Source organism: Aethina tumida, chromosome 3 (genome assembly GCF_024364675.1).
Source record: "Aethina tumida isolate Nest 87 chromosome 3, icAetTumi1.1, whole genome shotgun sequence".
NCBI lineage: Eukaryota > Metazoa > Arthropoda > Insecta > Coleoptera > Nitidulidae > Aethina > Aethina tumida.
The window spans coordinates 26,105,587-26,124,743 of NC_065437.1; the positions used below are offsets into that span (position 1 = coordinate 26,105,587).

The 19,157-nt window shown below is 29.3% G+C and overlaps 1 protein-coding gene across 5 annotated transcripts in view; it reads left to right on the plus strand.

Annotated features, from left to right (window-relative positions):
• LOC109594446 (uncharacterized) overlaps positions 1-19,157 on the plus strand; it is a 22,580-nt gene continuing 3,423 nt past the window's right edge. The window contains exons 1-5 of one of the 5 annotated variants that reach the window (XM_020009665.2): positions 2-516; positions 6,450-6,673; positions 7,574-7,588; positions 13,543-13,721; positions 14,871-15,002. In XM_020009665.2, coding sequence (XP_019865224.2) covers positions 6,472-6,673; positions 7,574-7,588; positions 13,543-13,721; positions 14,871-15,002 — 528 coding nt within the window. In that variant the 5' untranslated portion in view covers positions 2-516; positions 6,450-6,471. Of the gene's footprint in view, positions 517-6,449; positions 6,674-7,573; positions 7,589-10,839; positions 11,048-11,067; positions 11,205-13,542; positions 13,722-14,870; positions 15,003-19,157 lie in introns of those variants that run through there. The other 4 variants (XM_049964457.1, XM_049964458.1, XM_049964459.1 and 1 more) reach the window with 4 other exon arrangements.

A 19,157-nucleotide genomic window follows, 5' to 3' on the forward strand; every position in this document is an offset into this window, starting at 1 on the left:
TTCAACGTTCTAGTCATCCCACCGTAAAAATATTCGCCCAAGGTTTCGGTCAAGCAGCGGCGCCATAAATCAGGATTACGGGCACGGGGGGACGGGCCGTATAACAAAACGGGCAAACGAACGCGATCTCTTCGCCGCGTTGGACGGACGACCGAGAAGAGAGCCGTGTGACGACGATATCCACGATGGGGCCGAAACACCACTGACCTACCTTGTCCGATTCGCATGTGTAGCTAATATTTCCGCGCACCTTTTATAAATAGGATGGATGCTCCTCGTGTCGACGATTCAACGACGAACGGACAAAAAGTTGCGAGCCGCCGACACGTAGAGGCGGCAGATTAGAGCAGGACCCGATCGTGGCGGTCGCGGTTTATTAATAGAGTGCGTCGATGTGCCGTACGGTTTGCCAATTAGCCGATCTTTTATGTTGTACGTGAGCCGAATCGTCGGATTGGCCTTAATGAGCCTTGATTCGCACGCGTCTCCACCACCGAGGACTCATTTGGCACGAAGGTAATATCGATTGGATTTAAACGTGTGTATGTATCGTTTCATTTGTTTGTTAAAAATGTTGGTTGGGCTGGCTACGTTGCGCCTGCTCTTACTGATGGACACGACCTCATAACCTTAAAGCCATTTGCCTTTTTGGCATGGTTGCTCTCGCTGGGAGACTGTACGGTGCACCTGTTGTTTCCGCCTGTTTTGTCCTCTATTTTCATTTTGTTCTTTGTTGTTTTTCTATCTTTTTGTTTTTGTTTTGTGGTTATTGTGTTATCTATGTTAAATAACATTTTTATTTGATTTATTTTTATTTTCTTTGGTTTAAGAAGATTTATAAAATATTAATTAAAACGTTCTGTATTCCTTAATAAAATATTCAAAATATTGAATTTATACATGTAAGAGCTTTATACTGAAAAAATAATGGTGAATGCGCCAATATAAATAAAATAATAAAATACAAATTGTATTTTTTGACAATTTTTTATATATACAAAATAGAATATATCAAAATTAAAATTACCGAAAATTAATAAAAAAAAATATTTTTTTTTCTTTCGGTGTCCCACAAGATATTTAATAATTTATATTATTGTAAAAAAAAATATGTGGGGTCATAATAAAGTATTTATTAAAATATATAAAAATATGAGCTGTACCACTTTAATTTTATACCAGTACCTATGATATTTATTATTATATTAATCCATTATTTACTACTAAAATTGTTGAGTTTGAGTTCAAAAAACTTGAAAGAAAACCGACAACTGGATAATTCGAATGTTAAAAGACAATCAATCCAATTTTATCGTCGAATGAAATTAAAGTTAACTTGGAGGAAATGGAACTTGCTGGAATTAGTTCAAGGACTCTGGGAAGATAGATAATGGATGGAATTTTATTTGACTCCAGACCTAGTAACACAGACTTCCCTAGGATCACATTCAATGGACCAGAGAACAGTGGGGATTAGAATTTCTGGTGACGAGTTTAAATTTAATTTATAAAAAATAATTTTCAAGCATAGCCCCTCTTGATTGATTTGAAGAAATGATGGTCTTAATAAACGATAATTTAATGTTAAATTAAATAACAGATTTACTAATTAAAAATCCTTTCAAAATCAAACAAATATATATAACATTTTATAGAATAATAACAACTATATATTGGGATAAATGAATAAGTTGCTTTCACATTTTATTTTGTTTTTCAAAAAATTAATTATATATAATCAGTTAGTTTTTAATAAATATTATAAATCCAAAACACAATAGACAAAATATTAAATTAATATTTTAACAATTTGAAAAGTAAGTAAAAAAATCGAATGACCTTGAGATCCATATTACAGCCCCTTCTTATTCTTCTATATGAAAATGTTGACAATGCTCTCTAAAGGCAAACGAAAAGTGAATTGGAGTATCATCAGAGTGTTGCCTAAAACACCCTATGTCAATGTTTTGGTATTGAAGTTTGAATTATTTTTTAACTTCAAAGTGGTCCTAGCATACCCTGTATAATAAGGAAATAAGTATTCATAGTGCAGTAAAATCTATAAAATAAAATCATTAATGACATCATCAGAATAATAAATTAACTAGCAATCAATGGTGAAAGGGTGCGAAAATTGGTTACGATCCGTTTAACGATTTTATAGCTTTCGATAATATTAACGAGCTTTTCAATGCCTCGCGGTTTACATGATTAGTACAATTCAATTATACGTGCGATTGTGATTGATCAATACACTAATGCTTTGATTCAAACGCATTTCATATAAATTTAGAACTTGTGCCATATTAATTTGATTGATATTTTAGATAAATATTAATTACATATATTTTAATTACTTAATTGGAAATATTTGTTTATGCAATTAGTTATGTGTGTGTGTTATTTCGATGCGTTCAAACATTGAGTCAATTATTTTAAAAGTAACTTAATAACAGAAATTAACACTGACCACAATCGATAATATATTTTTTTAATGTCTGATACATTTTAATTATTAACAACATTAAATATTAAAATTTTACGTTTTTTAATTCCATTTGTCTGGAATGAAATAATAAAGAGGATATTGAACTAAATGCTCAAGTGTCCTTAAACTTTAACGTGTCCTTATTTTTTGCCCGAGTAATGCCTGAACACACGCGAATTGCCATGAATATTAATCAGGGTGATAAGTAACGGTGTGTTGTAATTTCATAAATTTCATTTGTTTAACGTGTGTTACTTGATAATGCAGCAATCATTAATCTCTTATAGTTTTTATTAAGTCAATATAATATATGCTCCTAACGTGTTAGTTTTATTGGATTGTGTTTTCTTAAATTATTTCTTGTGGTTTGTTTGAGCTTATGAACTCCACTTCTGTCGCATTCTTAAAATAAATCTCAGACCATATACTGTTAACTTGACTTCAGTTAATTTCAGTGTATGTTTTGTCTTTACATTTTAATAGGATTTGGGGTACACAACTGACTGTGAAGTTTAAGTAAGTCTGCTGGCTTAAGAAGAGTACTAAAAAGTTGTCCTCCCCTTCACGAATGATGATAATCTTTCGACGAAGTTTCCACTTAGAATGACGACTTAAATTACAAGTTTAGTTTAAGGGTATTAGACGTATCACTTTTAAGTATTTCAGGATTAGAATTCTAGAAATTATTAAATTACCAGGGTCTAGAGAAATAGCACGAAATTTAAAATTAATATACAGTCTAGGAAACACCTAAAATTTTTTTTAATTATTGCAATAAAACCAAAACAACTAGTGTGAAAATATAATGAATTAATAAAAACAAGTGCTTCTTACTAAATAAATAAAAATATATTGTAAAATGATGTTACAATGTTTTTTGCATAAAAAATGTGTTATACGGTGAGTTCTTTTATATTTAGTTACGTTATTTTATAATTTATAAGTTAAATTATTTTTTTAATTCGATTTTTCTAAGTGTTTTATAGGCACTTTGACTGTGTATATTTCATAAGCGATTTTAAATAAAAAGAAGTTCAAATAGCTATATAATACATATTTCAATATGCTATTAAAGTTATTTAGAAATTATTCAATAAATATATATTTTTGTCTGTTATTTTTGTGAGTAACCATCCTTTGTCTAATTTAATTTGAAATTATATTGATTTAGGTTTAAAATGAATGTGAGAAAACAGTGTAATTATTTTAAATTAAATGTAAAATATTTTCATTTTTTGATTTGATTTGGCTCTTAAGTAACAGTAAATAGAAATGTGTGTTATTTTTCTGTCTTCCATATAAATAAACTCTCCTATTATGAGCTATTACTTTTATTGCCCTTTAATAAAATTTATAATCATTTTCACTTTTTATTAACATAGCGGTCGTTTCCTAATAATAAATTTGCTGCCCTTTAAATTAACAATAAAAAATTAATACTTGAAATTTAATGTCAAAGTCTATTGTTGCATATAAACAGATTTTATACATTTTATATTGCAATATTAAAAAAGATGGAGCACGAAATGATTTCAAAAACACTAAAATAAATGTTATAAAATTTATAACTTTACGAAAGGAAAATAAGACAAGGGGAGAAGAATTATGTAGTGAATGAAAAGAAATAATTTTTGCTAGTGTTAATAAATATGGTTCAACTATAAATAAACGAGTTTCAAGCATTTAATTTCACTGTAAATTTGCCTAATTTTTTCTTTCTAACAAAAAGCAAAACTTTCCCAATTAGGGTGTGAAAAAAGGGTTCAAACAAGTGAAAACGTAATGTATCAAGTTTGTTTTATGTGAGTACAATCTTTTAGTTACATTAATATTACATATTACATATTACAAATGTAAATAAACTCTCCGATTATGAACCCACAGGATTTTTTGCTCTTTAATACATTTTATAATCATCCCTTTTCTGCTCGGCTTCATAAAAAACACAACGGTCGTTTCCGTGTAATAAATTCGGTGCCCTTTAAATTACAATACCGTTCCACACATCAGATAAGTCTTTACGACACTTTAAAATTTTAACGACCTGCAAAATTACATTATTAAAAGAGCAAATGTGAAATGTTGTAATTTTCGTACTAAAGCGGGTTGTCTCGTGAATTATTGATGAACAGACCAAATAAGTCAGTAGTCTTTATTAGTAAGTCGGACACTCTCGTCGTTTTATTTGCCAACATTCGTGATGTAGTGGGTGATACACATCTAATCTTGGAAAAAATATTTGCCAGTTTTGCTTTTATCGTAATGAAAACCATTTTATTTATTAATTCACTTTCATATGTATTAAAACGGCAATCGATATTTGGGTTTCTTATTAATAACATTAACAAAGTAACTTAGATTATCGATAAATGAACGAACAAAAACAATATTTCACAAGAATGTCGCGTCACATTGTAATGTGTGTCACCATACATATTTGTCAATATGAGACGGCGGGAAATTTATTTACTACACCTATGAGCTCCGTTTTATGTATTTGTGTCACGAGCGGGAAGAATTTCCATTCAAATGTTATACATGTGTTAGGAAAATATAAATTTAAACATCGATTTCCATGCGATGAATTATGCAGCTTCATACATTATTTCATCTTCGGTTTATCTCTCCCGAGGATATAAAACACTCTCCTCTGACTTATATATATATCATCAATAATGCATTATTCAAGTTTCCACATCTATTTTCACGTCGTCAAATTAAATTATAAGTTCTGGCGTAGACTGTATAAATTGTGATTTATTATTTGGATCCAGTTTTTAGTTTTGTTTCGAAGTTATTGATTCTAATGTGGCATTGAGGGAAAACAACCACTTTGAATAAAGTGCATAAATCGATGGGAGAGGGTCAACAAATTATTGAATATTTCAGCTAACTGGTTGTGCCCGGTTCTAATTATTGGTGGTTACTCGTTATATACACTCCTGGACAAAAGCTTGGAAATCCTAAAATAGAATTATTTATTATTCAAATAGTTAATAAACACATAAAATAAGTGATTTAAGTAAAATTACTATTCTGTACCCTATTTAAGGGATTATTAAAAATGCTTCTATAAATTGTATATTGGAACTTTATCAGAATTAAACTTATTTGGACATAAGTTTGGAAACCTTATTAAATAATTTAATTTTCGAATAATAATCCAAAAACAAATAGAAGCATTAATATTTTGTTGTATAACCCTCAGCTTGTATGACTGCTGCACATCATTTGTTCATGTTTCTGACACATTTGAAGTATTTTCAATAGCTCTGTCTTATTTTTTATGGTGTGCTGTCGTATATTCCTTTCTAAATAATCCCTAAGGTATTCTATAGAGCAGAACTTTTTCTTTTCGAATCAGTCTTTTATGTACTTCGAAGCAAGCTTGGGATCGTTGTCTTGTTGAAACAACCATCTTAATGGCATTTTATCCTCCGCGAAGAGTAGCATGTCTCCATAAACAAATCGATCCATTTTTTCGGTAATATGGACCAATAGGCCAATACACGTCTTCACTGTTCGGTGGTCTAATGAACCTCTCTCCAATAAAAGCAAGTCAAAATTGCACTTTCACATTTTCAGTAGTTGATATAATTTTGTCCACTGAAAAATAAAAAAGTAGGATTTTTATTAAATAAATTTCGATTGACCAGTTGCATAGTAGACACAACTATAACAGAAAAAATAATTAAATTTATAGGTATTCAAGTACTGCTTATATTTTTAATCTATTTTAATAAATTCCTATAATTATGTCAACTATTGTATTGTATTTACAAAATTAAAATATTTTTAAACGGTCACAGTAGAGAATATAAAGAAAATTTCTCTCTGTTTCTGTCTTATTAATTATGTAAACTATTATAATAAAAATGTTTAAAGTGATTTTAGAATTTAAAATATATTTATTGAACCAAATCCGAAATCAAACTGAAATAACGATGCTATTGTTCGTTAGGAGTTGAAGAAAACTGGGCAAGATGAATTTGATGTTCAGGAAAAATTTTCGGGAACAAAAGGTCAGCGGCATAACCGGAAAGGGACCGAAGAGTACCGGAGGAAGACATGCAAGCAAACGGTCGAGCCGCGAGCAAGGTTACACTCCAATCGAGGAGCACCACTATCGCACCCACCTATTTTTCAGCCCACCTCGATGCAGTTACACCCAGGAAGAGGCCGACGGTGAGTTTAAAACTGAAAAGGTACAAATGTTGAATGTGGTTAGCAAATATACTGACAAAAAATGCTTGTTTTGTATTCTACATAATTAAATTTGTCTTTTTTTATTGTCAAATAAAAATTGAATAAAAGTTGCAGATTACCCAATCTAACGTTAAAAATTTGGTGAGAGTGGAATCGGGAATGATCAGCTATAATATTTCAGATGTGAAATTGTGAAGGTCTTGTAAATGTCCCACACAAGCAGTATCTAATACAAGATCTTCTTCTGTTTCAGGAAAAAGAAGTATGAAAATATAGTCAATTCAAGTGTGATGGTGACTTAATTCTTGCTGTTGCTGTAAGACAAAGTGACACTTTCTGATAATAAACAGATAATAAACACTGTTAAATGTTTCTTTAAGAGGACGAGAACATTAATCAAATCATTTACTAATAAAACAACTTACTAATAATAAAAAAGTGACATTAACTAAACCAGAAATCAATTCAGTATTCACGTGTCTATTGAATGTATATTTGCTAACCAAACCACATCCAAAATAAATATAATAATGTTATCGCATAACAGTTGAAAGTTGAACACGAAAAACAACTGAAAATAGATCCAGTATTTATATCTACATCTCGATAATTAAATAACACATTAGTCAGGACGTACATAACTTCAAAATAAAAATATCACCGCTCAAACTTAAAAGACAGTCAATTATCTATACAAATCCTATACACTAGGATCTTTCCCACTAAAGTCAACGTCCTGAGTTTAAAGTAAGTAATGTGTTCTTTGTGCACCACTGTGATAATCCGAGGAAAAATCAATACAGGACGATAAATGTTTGTTCAATTTTCCTCTACTTGAGTTGTTACTTTGTTACGTACTAACTGGATTGTTTTTCGCAGGACTTATACCCCCAGGTAATAATACGAAGAAAACTGTTTAAGTACAGGTCTGTGTAATTTATATTGGCACAAAAACCCACTAACAATTTTTCAAACATAACAAACTGACTATTTGTGGCACAGCAATAATATCATTAAAAATTCACGAGCTTATTGTGTACAAATTCCACTGGCACGTGATTCAAATTGGTTGGCAATTTGTGTAATGTACGACAACAAATAGGATTCTAAAGACGGTTAGTTTTTATGAGAAATGGAGGTTGTCTTTGATGACGTTGATACAGAATTGTTGCGCTGTGGTTTTTGTACTGATGTCATTTATTTCGATTGTAGCTGTATCTTTTTTAATACATAAATTTTGATATTATTAGACTATCCAGACAATACCTAAAAGTAAAATGAATTATGAATTTTCGTGCTTAAATTCCATTTGGCCTAAGCAATGATAAATTGTTCCCTCTAATATATATCTATAATTTAGAAGTAAAAGATTCACTTAATATTTTTAGCTTATAATTATAGCTTATTTTAACAGATAAAGTTTATTATGTGTGTGCTATAAATAACTAATTTGATATTTTTAATTTTTGATTAATGTTTTGTGATTATCTAAAATTTTAATACTCATTTATATTCGTATATTAACGTATATTACAATTCTAATATTGCATTTATATTACACGGTAGCAACAAATGTTGTATATATATATATATATATATATATATATATATATATATATATATTATCTATAATTTTATATATGTACCGGGTGTTATTTTATTATTAATTTTATATATGTTATATAGTATTGGCAGAAAGTAGAGCAACTTTTTGAAAAATTGATCAGCTTTGGTTGGTTGTTAATAATGAAGTCGAGACAATTAAGGAAAAAATGGGCAGATATCAACAGAATACACCATCACAAAAAATATCAACAGTTATTTAACCCTATACTTTGGAAGCTATAGATTTGAGAGCATTTTGAAAACAGGCAAAATTTTGCTAATGCAGTGGTTTGGTTGAATGCTTCCAGTTAAGTTGGAAATGAGTTTAACGCTAATATCTCTCTCCGTTTTAAAAGCAGGGGGTTCACAGAGAAGAATGCATTTCCAACAGAATCTTTAAGTTATATGGAAACTAAGATATAAATTTTTGAAATTGATTAAAAAATTGACTTTTTTCAAATTTCAAAAAATTCTCCAATAGCCGGATTTGATGGAATCGGGCTCAAATTTACAAGATCATTTTTATATCTGATGTATTTTCAAGAAAAAAATAGAAGTCGAAATCGATTACTCAATTGCTCACACTTTCGTATATTAGGGTGGTCCTTAGCAGGGATGTTTTCGAATTTAATTTAAGTTCAATTTTTTTACATTTATTAATATTATCAAAAATACTTATAAAATAAACATTCATATTTTAAAATATATTACATTTTTACGTTAGTGATTCAATCCGAAATGCCCCGAAAATTACAAAGTACATATTTTTCCAAACACATCAATTGATTTAAAAAATGTGTAGTATATGTTTAATATATTTTAAAACACAAATGTTTAGTTTATAAATATATATATTAAAATATTGAGAATCATAAAAAAATATATAAAATATTTTAAAATATTGAGAAAAACAATTTTGAGCTCGAATAAATTTTGAACCAATCGACTTCATTTTTCCAATGATTAAGCTTTTTCGAGTATCAATATAATATTGCTTGTATTCTGATAAAAATTGAACTATAAGTTGTTGCTGCTTTGGTTTATTACTTAGAATACCATTGTAATTTTCCATTAGTAATTAATATTAAACTTTTCTTGAAATCTTCATTTTTACACCATATTGAACCAAAAAGTAGAAAAGCTTATAAGAAATGTTTTAGGCATTTTAGAACACAAATTATTAAAAAAAAATCGAGGTTTGAAACAATCGACTTTAAAAATCATCAGAGACTTTTCTGTAGAGCATTAAATTCTTTATAAAAATATGTATGTCTCACCATTTTAAATTTGTTGGTCTCAGAGTAACAAAATATACAAATTTTCAAGGAATTTTTATTATTTATATTTGGAATTATTTAAGCCACTGAGTGCAAAGAAATTCGAAAACACCCCTGTAAAGGACCACCAATACTTAGCAGTATTTTATATGCTTTTATGAAAAATATACAGCAGTGGTAACTATTATAGAAACTTTTTTAAAACCATAAATTTTTTAGCCATATCTCCTTTATTTAATGTGAACTGTTAAAATAATATTAATTTACTATTGTTGTTTTATATAGTAATATAAAAACTATTATAATCTTATTCTATAAAATGTTACATATATTTTTCTGAATTGAGGTGGACATAAATATAGTAACATAAATTTTGAAAGAAATTTTTATATTATTAAATTTGTTTTATTTAATTTAACATTAACACTTTGTATAATTTCCTTTTTTGTAGCTTCCACTTAGCCAGTTTCTCTGATTTTTTAATAATATGGGAAATGATTGACTTATTTAGCCGAAAATTTTAAGCCATCTCCTCTTGTTTCCCTCGGTATTGGTAACGTTGAATTATAATTATTCTTACTGTTTCTTTTCCACCAGTGATTAAATAATTATAATAAGCAAAAAACAGCTAGTAAATAATCGATTTAAATTCATAGAGAGAAATGAAAGACCATACAGTAAAAGGTTGCTTTAATTTTGTCCAATAAAATAAAAAATGCACAATATATATATATATATATATATATATATATATATATATATATATATATATATACCAGTTGCGTAGCAGACACAAAAAAATCATTATAGTTACTGCCATTCAATTCAAGTAGTACAGGTCATATTTTTAATATAGTTTTTATAATTATGGCCACTACAGTATATTAAATGTAATTATATAATTTAATTGCTATTTGTTGTAATATAACCATCTGCAATATTAAGGAACATGCTCTAAAATTAATATCTTCTTACTCTCACATGTCTGAGTCTTCCAGGAGTTCCACTATTGATTTCCCACTTGTAATTTATGAATGGAGGTAAAATTCTATACATGTCTGAAAAATTTTCCTCGTGCAGGAAATTAATACCACGAACAACCTTATTCACGTTCAAGGTTTTTACTACAAAACCGTAATTACTTTAATAACACACGTAGTCGTGTAATCGAGAGAAAATGATCAATCCCATCAAACAGTGCATAAGTGCACTACAGTTCGAACATTCCTAAAAAGTAAGTCAAGTGCGAGTTAATGAGCGTTAGCGAAGGTCTTTTGGCAGCGACTGCAATTCGGTAGATTCCCATCGCATCGGCACTATTTTCTGATATTTGCTAGAGACCGATACTTATATTGACACGCGTACCAGTTGGCTAGTGTTGAAGTGTTACATTTTTAGATATTTGTCCCGCACTTGAATCCTTCATTGCTAAGTAGTCAGGTATGACTGTCGTCCAATAAAAAAGAACGAGGTAGGTTTGTTTGGATTTAAATTTAGACGTATCTTCGTTGTGTCCGCCATACAGATACCGTTAGTGTGGCACATATTCCGTCATAAACCATACGTAATTATATTTTAACACGTATTTTTAGTTGTTTACGACGCCACTCACGAACATTATTTACCTGGTATGTGTAATTGTGCATCATTGTTTCGTTTGACATAGTTTTTCTTCCACGACTAGAGTAGAACCAGAGTAGCTGGCACATATTAGAACCTACACAGTTAATTAATGTGATTTAATTGTAATGTAGATTCGTTAATTGTGTTTTTAAATAATTTTAAAAAGTGCCAATACAAAGTTTGAGTCCGTCTGCTGAATAAATCTATAACAATTATCATTTATTTAATTAAAAATATATAATAAATCATTTATATACTACGAAGTAACATGCAAATGCCCAAGTTCAATTGGAAATGACTAGAAATTACAATCATAGATCTATTAATAATTATAATTGCATATAAAACTATTAATAAACAAAAGCAATTATGTACGTATATAATCTTTGGAAGGTACCAACGATTTCCTATCAAATTATTATTGATGTATTAGTGAGATAGAAAATAGGACACGTTAGGAATTTTAACTCCACTAAATCGTTTTGTGACCATTGGTGTAATTGGTAATCAGTGGTTTGCTGAAGATATGTCGACGTTTGGACTTCCTACCGTCCCCAGATTGTGCTTCCCCTCACATAACAACATCATTGTCAAAGATTCGAATTGTGTAGGGAACGACAGCTTTGGGATGTAAAATGGTATGAAGTTGATTCCAGTAATTAGTTCCATTTTTTTAGCTATGAACATCGAACCTTCAGCAGCAAGTAGAGGGGTATAAAATGATAAAACTGAAATTTTAATCATTTACTACTTCACTAATAACCCCTAAATATTAAACAAAAAATCAATTAACCGTTTGACCATTGGATATATATTCTATTTTCTATGTCGATTTATAATAATCTCAGGATAGTGAATTATATTTACTCAAAAGTCAACTTTGTTCTACATATTACACAAGGTGTCTAAAATAGGTGGCCAAAATTTGGAAATCGTTAAGAAACGTACAACAATGAAAAAATCTAAATAAATATTTTTTATATTTTCTCCTGAAGAAAATTCAGCCTCTCAAATTTAAATTTCAAAAAATTGTTTCTTACTCATATTTCTGTAAACTTTAGTCCAATATTGTTTAAATTTATATTTTAAAATGGAGTATTTACCATAGTACCCGGAAAAGCCAAATGGTACCACACAAAATATTAATATGATATGACAACAAAATATATTTGTTAAAAATTATAAAAAACATTCCAAGTATTTTGTCCAGCAATATATTTTTTTAAATAATATAAAAAATAACTGAAGCCAAAATAAAAAATAGTACGATGGTTTAGCATATACCTATAAATGTACTAATTTTATAATAAAATTAAAAAAATTCCAAGAATTATGGCCAATACTGTACATACCTACATTTAAATGTAATAAAATTTTACCTTAATGATACAGTAGGGGCAGATTCTGGTGGCTCTTCTTTTTTCTTTCATATTATTTGCACAATGTATAAGAAAAAGGTACTCTTGATTATCACAATCTTTTTTGTGATCAGTATATCTCAAAAATTGCTGTGATAATCAAAATTAAACAAACGGTACCGGTAGTTTTTAAAAATATTCAGTGACCTACAGAATAAGACGAGAAAAAGAGGAGAATCCCTTCAGAATCTTTGCCACTGTAAAAATATAAAATAATTTTATTTACTGATTTGAGGGTATGTGTTTTAAGATAATACATACCAAATTTAAACACGATTACAGAAGATATAAGGAAAAGGGGCTGTATTTCTTTCAGGAGACTAACTGCCACAAAATTTTGACCACCTATTTTAGAAACACCTTGTATATATCAATTCATGATTTCTATTCAAGGTTGTCTATTAATATTTCATCACAAAAATAAAATTGAAAAAAAAAAATACATTCCACAAACAAATGAAAATATGTTGTATTTTTGAAACAGTGTTTTGTCATTCAATTAGGTTGTAATAATATTAAATAATTTTGAGACAGAAAAAGATGCATAATATGGACATTGAACTACCATTAAATTCAACGTTAATTTGAATTATTAATTAACAATAAACACCACAAACAATCAGAAATATATTATATTTAAGTGTCCTAAATAAATAATCATTAACTGAAAACACTAACCATTGGAAATTACTAATTTACTATTAAAAAGGGCACAATTAAAACCAGTGAATGAACAAAACCGTAGTAAGTGCACCGCAACCGCGTAAATTGATTAAAATCCGCGGTGCCGCGTTGATTAACTGCCGCAATTAACGTTCGAAAGTGCAAAACTAAAGTATCCGGGGGTGGTTGGTGCGAGATTGCGGTAGTCACCGGTGGCCGTTTCTGGTATCCGGTGTATCAGATGGTGTGTTGTGTGTTCCAGAGCCGCGTTGCGGTCCTATGACGGGGGTAGGCGGCGAACCTCTGCCAATGCAGTCGAGCATCATTTCGCCCGCAATGACGGAGTCCGATCTGCCACAGCCTCTGGTCGTCAGGAGTCCGTCCGTCTCGCTGATGAAGTGGCCCAGCTCGCCGTCCCCCACCAAGACGCCCACGCGCCAGGTGAGTCAGCTGGCTGACCAACGCGAAACCCGTCTCCGTTTCCCTGCCCTTTGTTACGCTATTTATGACCATGTGATTGTGTGATGCCGCTTTTTGTTTCGAATATTGGTTCGATGAGGAGCAGTGCAATGCAAGCTTTTTTGACTTTATTTAATTAAGCTTCAATTGATAATAAAGTTGATTGGACAGTGACGTAACTCTTCCAATGTTACGTCATTCTTATAATTTGATTTTATTAATTTACTGATTTGATTCAATTGATGAAGAGAGAGTTTCCAAACTACGTAGTTGATGAATAATTGTTTTTTTATGTAATCACAGATACAAATTTAAACGTATATATTTTAGGCTTTTCTATCTTTATCCATAAAATATGTGTTGCTTAATTAATTCTTGTTTTTTTTTTAATTTAAAAATTGATTATTCTCTATCAAAAATTAATGTTTCAGTTCAACTTATTATAATTATATTGCACTGCTTTGCCCATAATTAGACTCGTATTGTAAAGTGTCACATTCGAATGTTTAATGAAGCTTATTGTTTTGACTGCATTTTGGTGTGCATCTAGAACTGATTTATTAGTTTATGGGCTAATCAATTATAATAAAAAAATTAATTATTAATTAAGTGACTAATTTGCTAAGATTAATACAAATGAAACAAACTCAAACGAAAGTTCCTGTACCAATTTTTGTAAAACAGAATGATTTGATGATGTTAGACATGTAATACAACCCCTTTTTTTAAAACTACCACGTCAATGGCAATCAAGTTAAGTGAATGTGCCGTCGTAAAGTTGTGTAAAGGTCAAGAGTTGAAAATATCCCTTAAAACATAACATAAACAATGCAGTGTTATTGATTTTCTTGTCCACGAGTTGTCTGAACTCAAAGGGAAACCGAACTCAAAGGGAAATGTAATATTTCATCCGGAGCGTTATATTCAAATAGGTTGAAATTGACCGCAATTTCACTCAAAATAAAAATTTAAATGGATTTGAGACAAAAAATTTCAATCCAAGCGGCTGAAACTAGTTTCGAGAGTATTCTAGTGCTGAAAGTATTGCCAAAAAATGCAGACAAGACTTTTGGTTTCCCCGAACTTAGGTATTTTTAGGTGTTCGCCATAAAAATAATTTATAATTTGCAGGTCAGCTTTAATTATGGGAAGGAGTGCAACAACAATGAGGTGGCCAGAACCCTTTCCGGATTGGATAGAGATTGCTTTATTATACCCGTTCACAGTCTGGACAGGTTTCTACCAGCAGGAGTTCCTATGCCAGTAGGTATATACATCATTACCAATATGTACACAGTTTCATGAAATCGACAAATGTAAGTCGATAGTCATAATTTATTCCTGCTGTGTTGTCACTTTTACATGTAGCAATTCGAAAGAAAATACAATAATAATTCTTTGACAGATACTGTAGGCATCACTTCCACATATTCAGTTTGGGTTTAAACTAATAAAACATTGTTTACTCCTGCTGAATAAGGTATCCAGTGCTATAACGTATAAAAAATAAAACAGTTTTGACCATAGGAAAAGTCACTATAAATTTACCGTTTGGAATAAATCTCAATCGACAGATCGACAGTTTCATCCTACCCAAACATATTACATTGTTTTCAAGGAGACCCACAATACTCTCTATTTTTATCCGGCTGTTCCTGTTTGTTCACAAATAAGTTTCATGTTATCAAAATATATTGCCACCGAGTTTCATAATAATAATTCCGTTGAACAAACAATGTTCTAATAAAGTTGGATAACAAACAGCTTCGGATACGTAAAAACGACAGGGAAAACCCAATATCAATATAAGTTTATTTTTATGATTTATTTTGACGTACTTTACTTATTATATGATTTACTACAATTTCGAAACAACAAAACAATAAATCCGATGTAAAATATTGGAATAACTTTTTAAAATATTTATTGAGATTAATTTTAACAAGTTGTTACTAAAATGGCTGGCCACAATTTAGAGGTAGAAGACAATCAATATGGGAGAAAATATAAATATTTTTTTTCTGAAGAAAATACTGCCCAATCTACAATTCAACTTAATAAACTTTTCCCACAGTGTGGCGTAGATTTTGGGGGTCCTCTTTTTTTCGCCCTATTTTCTATGTCATTGAATATTTTTTAAGACTATTAAACTTTTCATATTATTTGCATAATTTAGAAGAAATAAAGCACTCTTGACTAATTTTGATTATCACAGTCGTTTTTGAGATATCTCAGATCTAATGTTCACTTTAATTTTCTTCAAAAATTTAAAGTGAAATACCTTAAAATGGTTGTGATAATCAATATTAATCAAGAACACTTGACAAAAAGGTTGAACTTAACGAATATTTTAACAATTGACTCGACAAACAGTAAAAAACTAAAAGAACTTTGATATTGACACTAGAAATAAATGAATCTCAGTGTTTTTATAAACTCCGATTCTAGGAAGGGGGTGAAGTAGGTGGTGACCCGTAAAAAATAGAACGCCTCTAATAACGATCCTACTTCAACCAATCAGATGAACTAAATATATGTTCCTTTTCTCATATTGTTACCAAACTAATTTGAGTGTTTTCCTACAAGAAACCCTACTCTAAATAATATTGTACTTGGTCTAAAAAACCTTAATGCAATTCATTTAAACATTATTTCATTTCTGAATTATTAATTTTTGCATAAGGAAAAACCATTGTACTTACAAATATTCTCAATAACTTAAAAATCAATTGATTAACTCAAGTTGATATTGAAAAACATAAATAAATAGAACAGAGTTAAATTCTCTGAAATTTTAAGTAAGGCTATTTTAATCATTTTTTTAATTAATCAATTTAATTTAATTTACGATTATTTTATTAATTTGTTCTTCATAAAAAACACGCATAAATTGAACACACTCTGCGACCACACCCTAGCTTCTAGCTCTGTTACAACGAGGAAAATGGGGCGAGAAAATGAGAAGTACCCCCCTGAATCTACGTTACTGGGTAATTATGGAAAAAATTATAACACTGAGTTGTAGGTAAATATTTTAAGAAAAAATATATAAACTTAAACTCAATTGGATTTTCCTTATTATTGATCCAAAATTTTGATCAGTTCTTTTAGAAACATCTTATAAATTATTTTAATTAATATATTAACATATTTTCTCCCACAATCTAAAATTTGTTTTGTTGGATTTAGGAAACATGTATTAAAAATATGTTACAAAATTAGTTAAAATAACAATTCAATTTTGCTTTTACACAATAATTAATCATGAACAATTCGTCCAATCATTTTATTTGTATTTCCTTCATTACTGCCTGTGTTTTAACTGCTCCCAAATTTTGACTACTTATTATAGAAACACCTTGTATAAATACTTGAGTTGAGAATGAAACTTCCCGAAAGTGTTTTATTGTGTTTTTGATGGGTTATGTACAACCTGTTAAATCAAATTTCAAATAGATAATGAACTTGTGCGTTATAATGAAAAAGTTGAAAATGTATCAATTTATCAACTTCTATCTCGTTTGCTGGCAAAGCTACATAAAAAGTTTTTACGTCAACCTCGTGAAGTATAAAAAATATTATTTATGTTTCTTTTTGGATGAAAAAAGTGTGCATTAAATTTAGATTATTATTTAATTTATTTCTATTTTTATTCAACATTTATCTATAAATTTCTTAACCGCTTTTTATAAATTGTGAAATTAAAAATATTTCATGCTTTAGAGTTACGTTTTGTATGTTTACCTAACTATTTTGATAACATTATATATTTTATACCTTCTGTTATTTTTAGAATTAATTATTGAGGGTCAATTAATAATAAAATAAAAACAATTCATTGTTCCAATTATGATTAGATTGTTAAAAATTTTAAGTTACAACTTTCATGGTTTTTGTAAAACAACTCATATTGAAGTGGAGTTGACAAAAAACATTATTATATGTTTCTTTTTGGGTGGAAAGAAATTGTCCATAAAATTTAGATTATTTAATTTTTTTCTGCTTTTATTTAACATTCATCTACAAACTCCTTGCTTTTTTTGACCGCTTTTTATAAATCAAATTAAAATTATTTCATGCTCTAGAGTTACATTTTGTACGTTTACCTGACTATTTGGATAACTTTATATATTTTATACCTTTTGTTATTTTAAAAATTAATTAATATGGGTCAATTATTAATAAAATAGAAAAAGACAATTTATTGTTCTAATTATGATTAGATTGTTAAAAATTCTAAGCTACAACTTTCATGGTTTTTATAAAATAACTCATATTGAAGTAAAATTGATAAAAAATATTATCTTTCTTTTTGGGTGGAAAGAAAGTGTCCATAAAATTTAGCTTATAATTTATATTATTTAATTGTTTTTCTCTTTTTATTCAACATTCATCTATAAATATTTTGTTTTTCTTGACCGCTTTTTATAAATGGTGAAATTAAAAATATTTCATGCTCTAGGGTTGTTTTGTATTTTTTCCTGACTATTTGATAACTTTATATATTTTATACCTTCTGTTATTTTAAGAATTAATTAATATGGATCAATTATTAATAAAATAAAAATTATTATTAAATTGTAGATTATACAACTTTCATGGTTCTTACAAAACAACTAATATTTTAAAATTAGAAATTAAATTTTCACGCGTGTAATAATATTGTAAATTTTTTTTTGACAACTTCAAAAGGATGTAAATAAATGGGTAGGAAATGTATAACATCTATTTACAGGCGACAATAAGTTTAACTGAGTAAGTAATATAAATTTGACACATTTTCAGTTTTTCAATTATAAGAGCTTCAGTTGTAATTTCGGCGAGGCTACCTATCAAAAACATCTCTATAAGAAAGATACATTAAAGTGACCCTCTTATAGTACTCACTCTGAATATTAATATAAAAATATAACCAAATATTTTTAAAATAAATTGTTTAATGCTATTCTCAAATAAAATAATGAATATTTATTTCATGTACCTACAATTTAAAAATGTGTTTTATTTTTTAATTTAATTAAACGTATAGCACGATTTTTTATTCCAAACCAAACATATGCTCATATACTCAAATCATCATGTTGGTTGGGTTAAGGTTTATTACGTGTATTCACACACACACCAATTTTGTTAAAATCATTTTATAGTTCCCGAGAGAGGTGAAACGGCGTACCGAAGAATTTGGGTGTGTGTGTTCCGCCGCAAGTTCAAACGTGTCCATTACACATGAACGCACCCCCGAACACCGCAACAATCCTCCAGATATACAGGAATGCTTTGGGCGCCCGTTTACATCAAATAAATGGCGGACCGCTCTCTATATTTGAACTGCGAGCGGAATATTGCCGGGGCCAAGGACGCGCCGATCCCGAGATTATAAAATACAAACAATAGGCGGTGGTGGATGCGTACATTTTC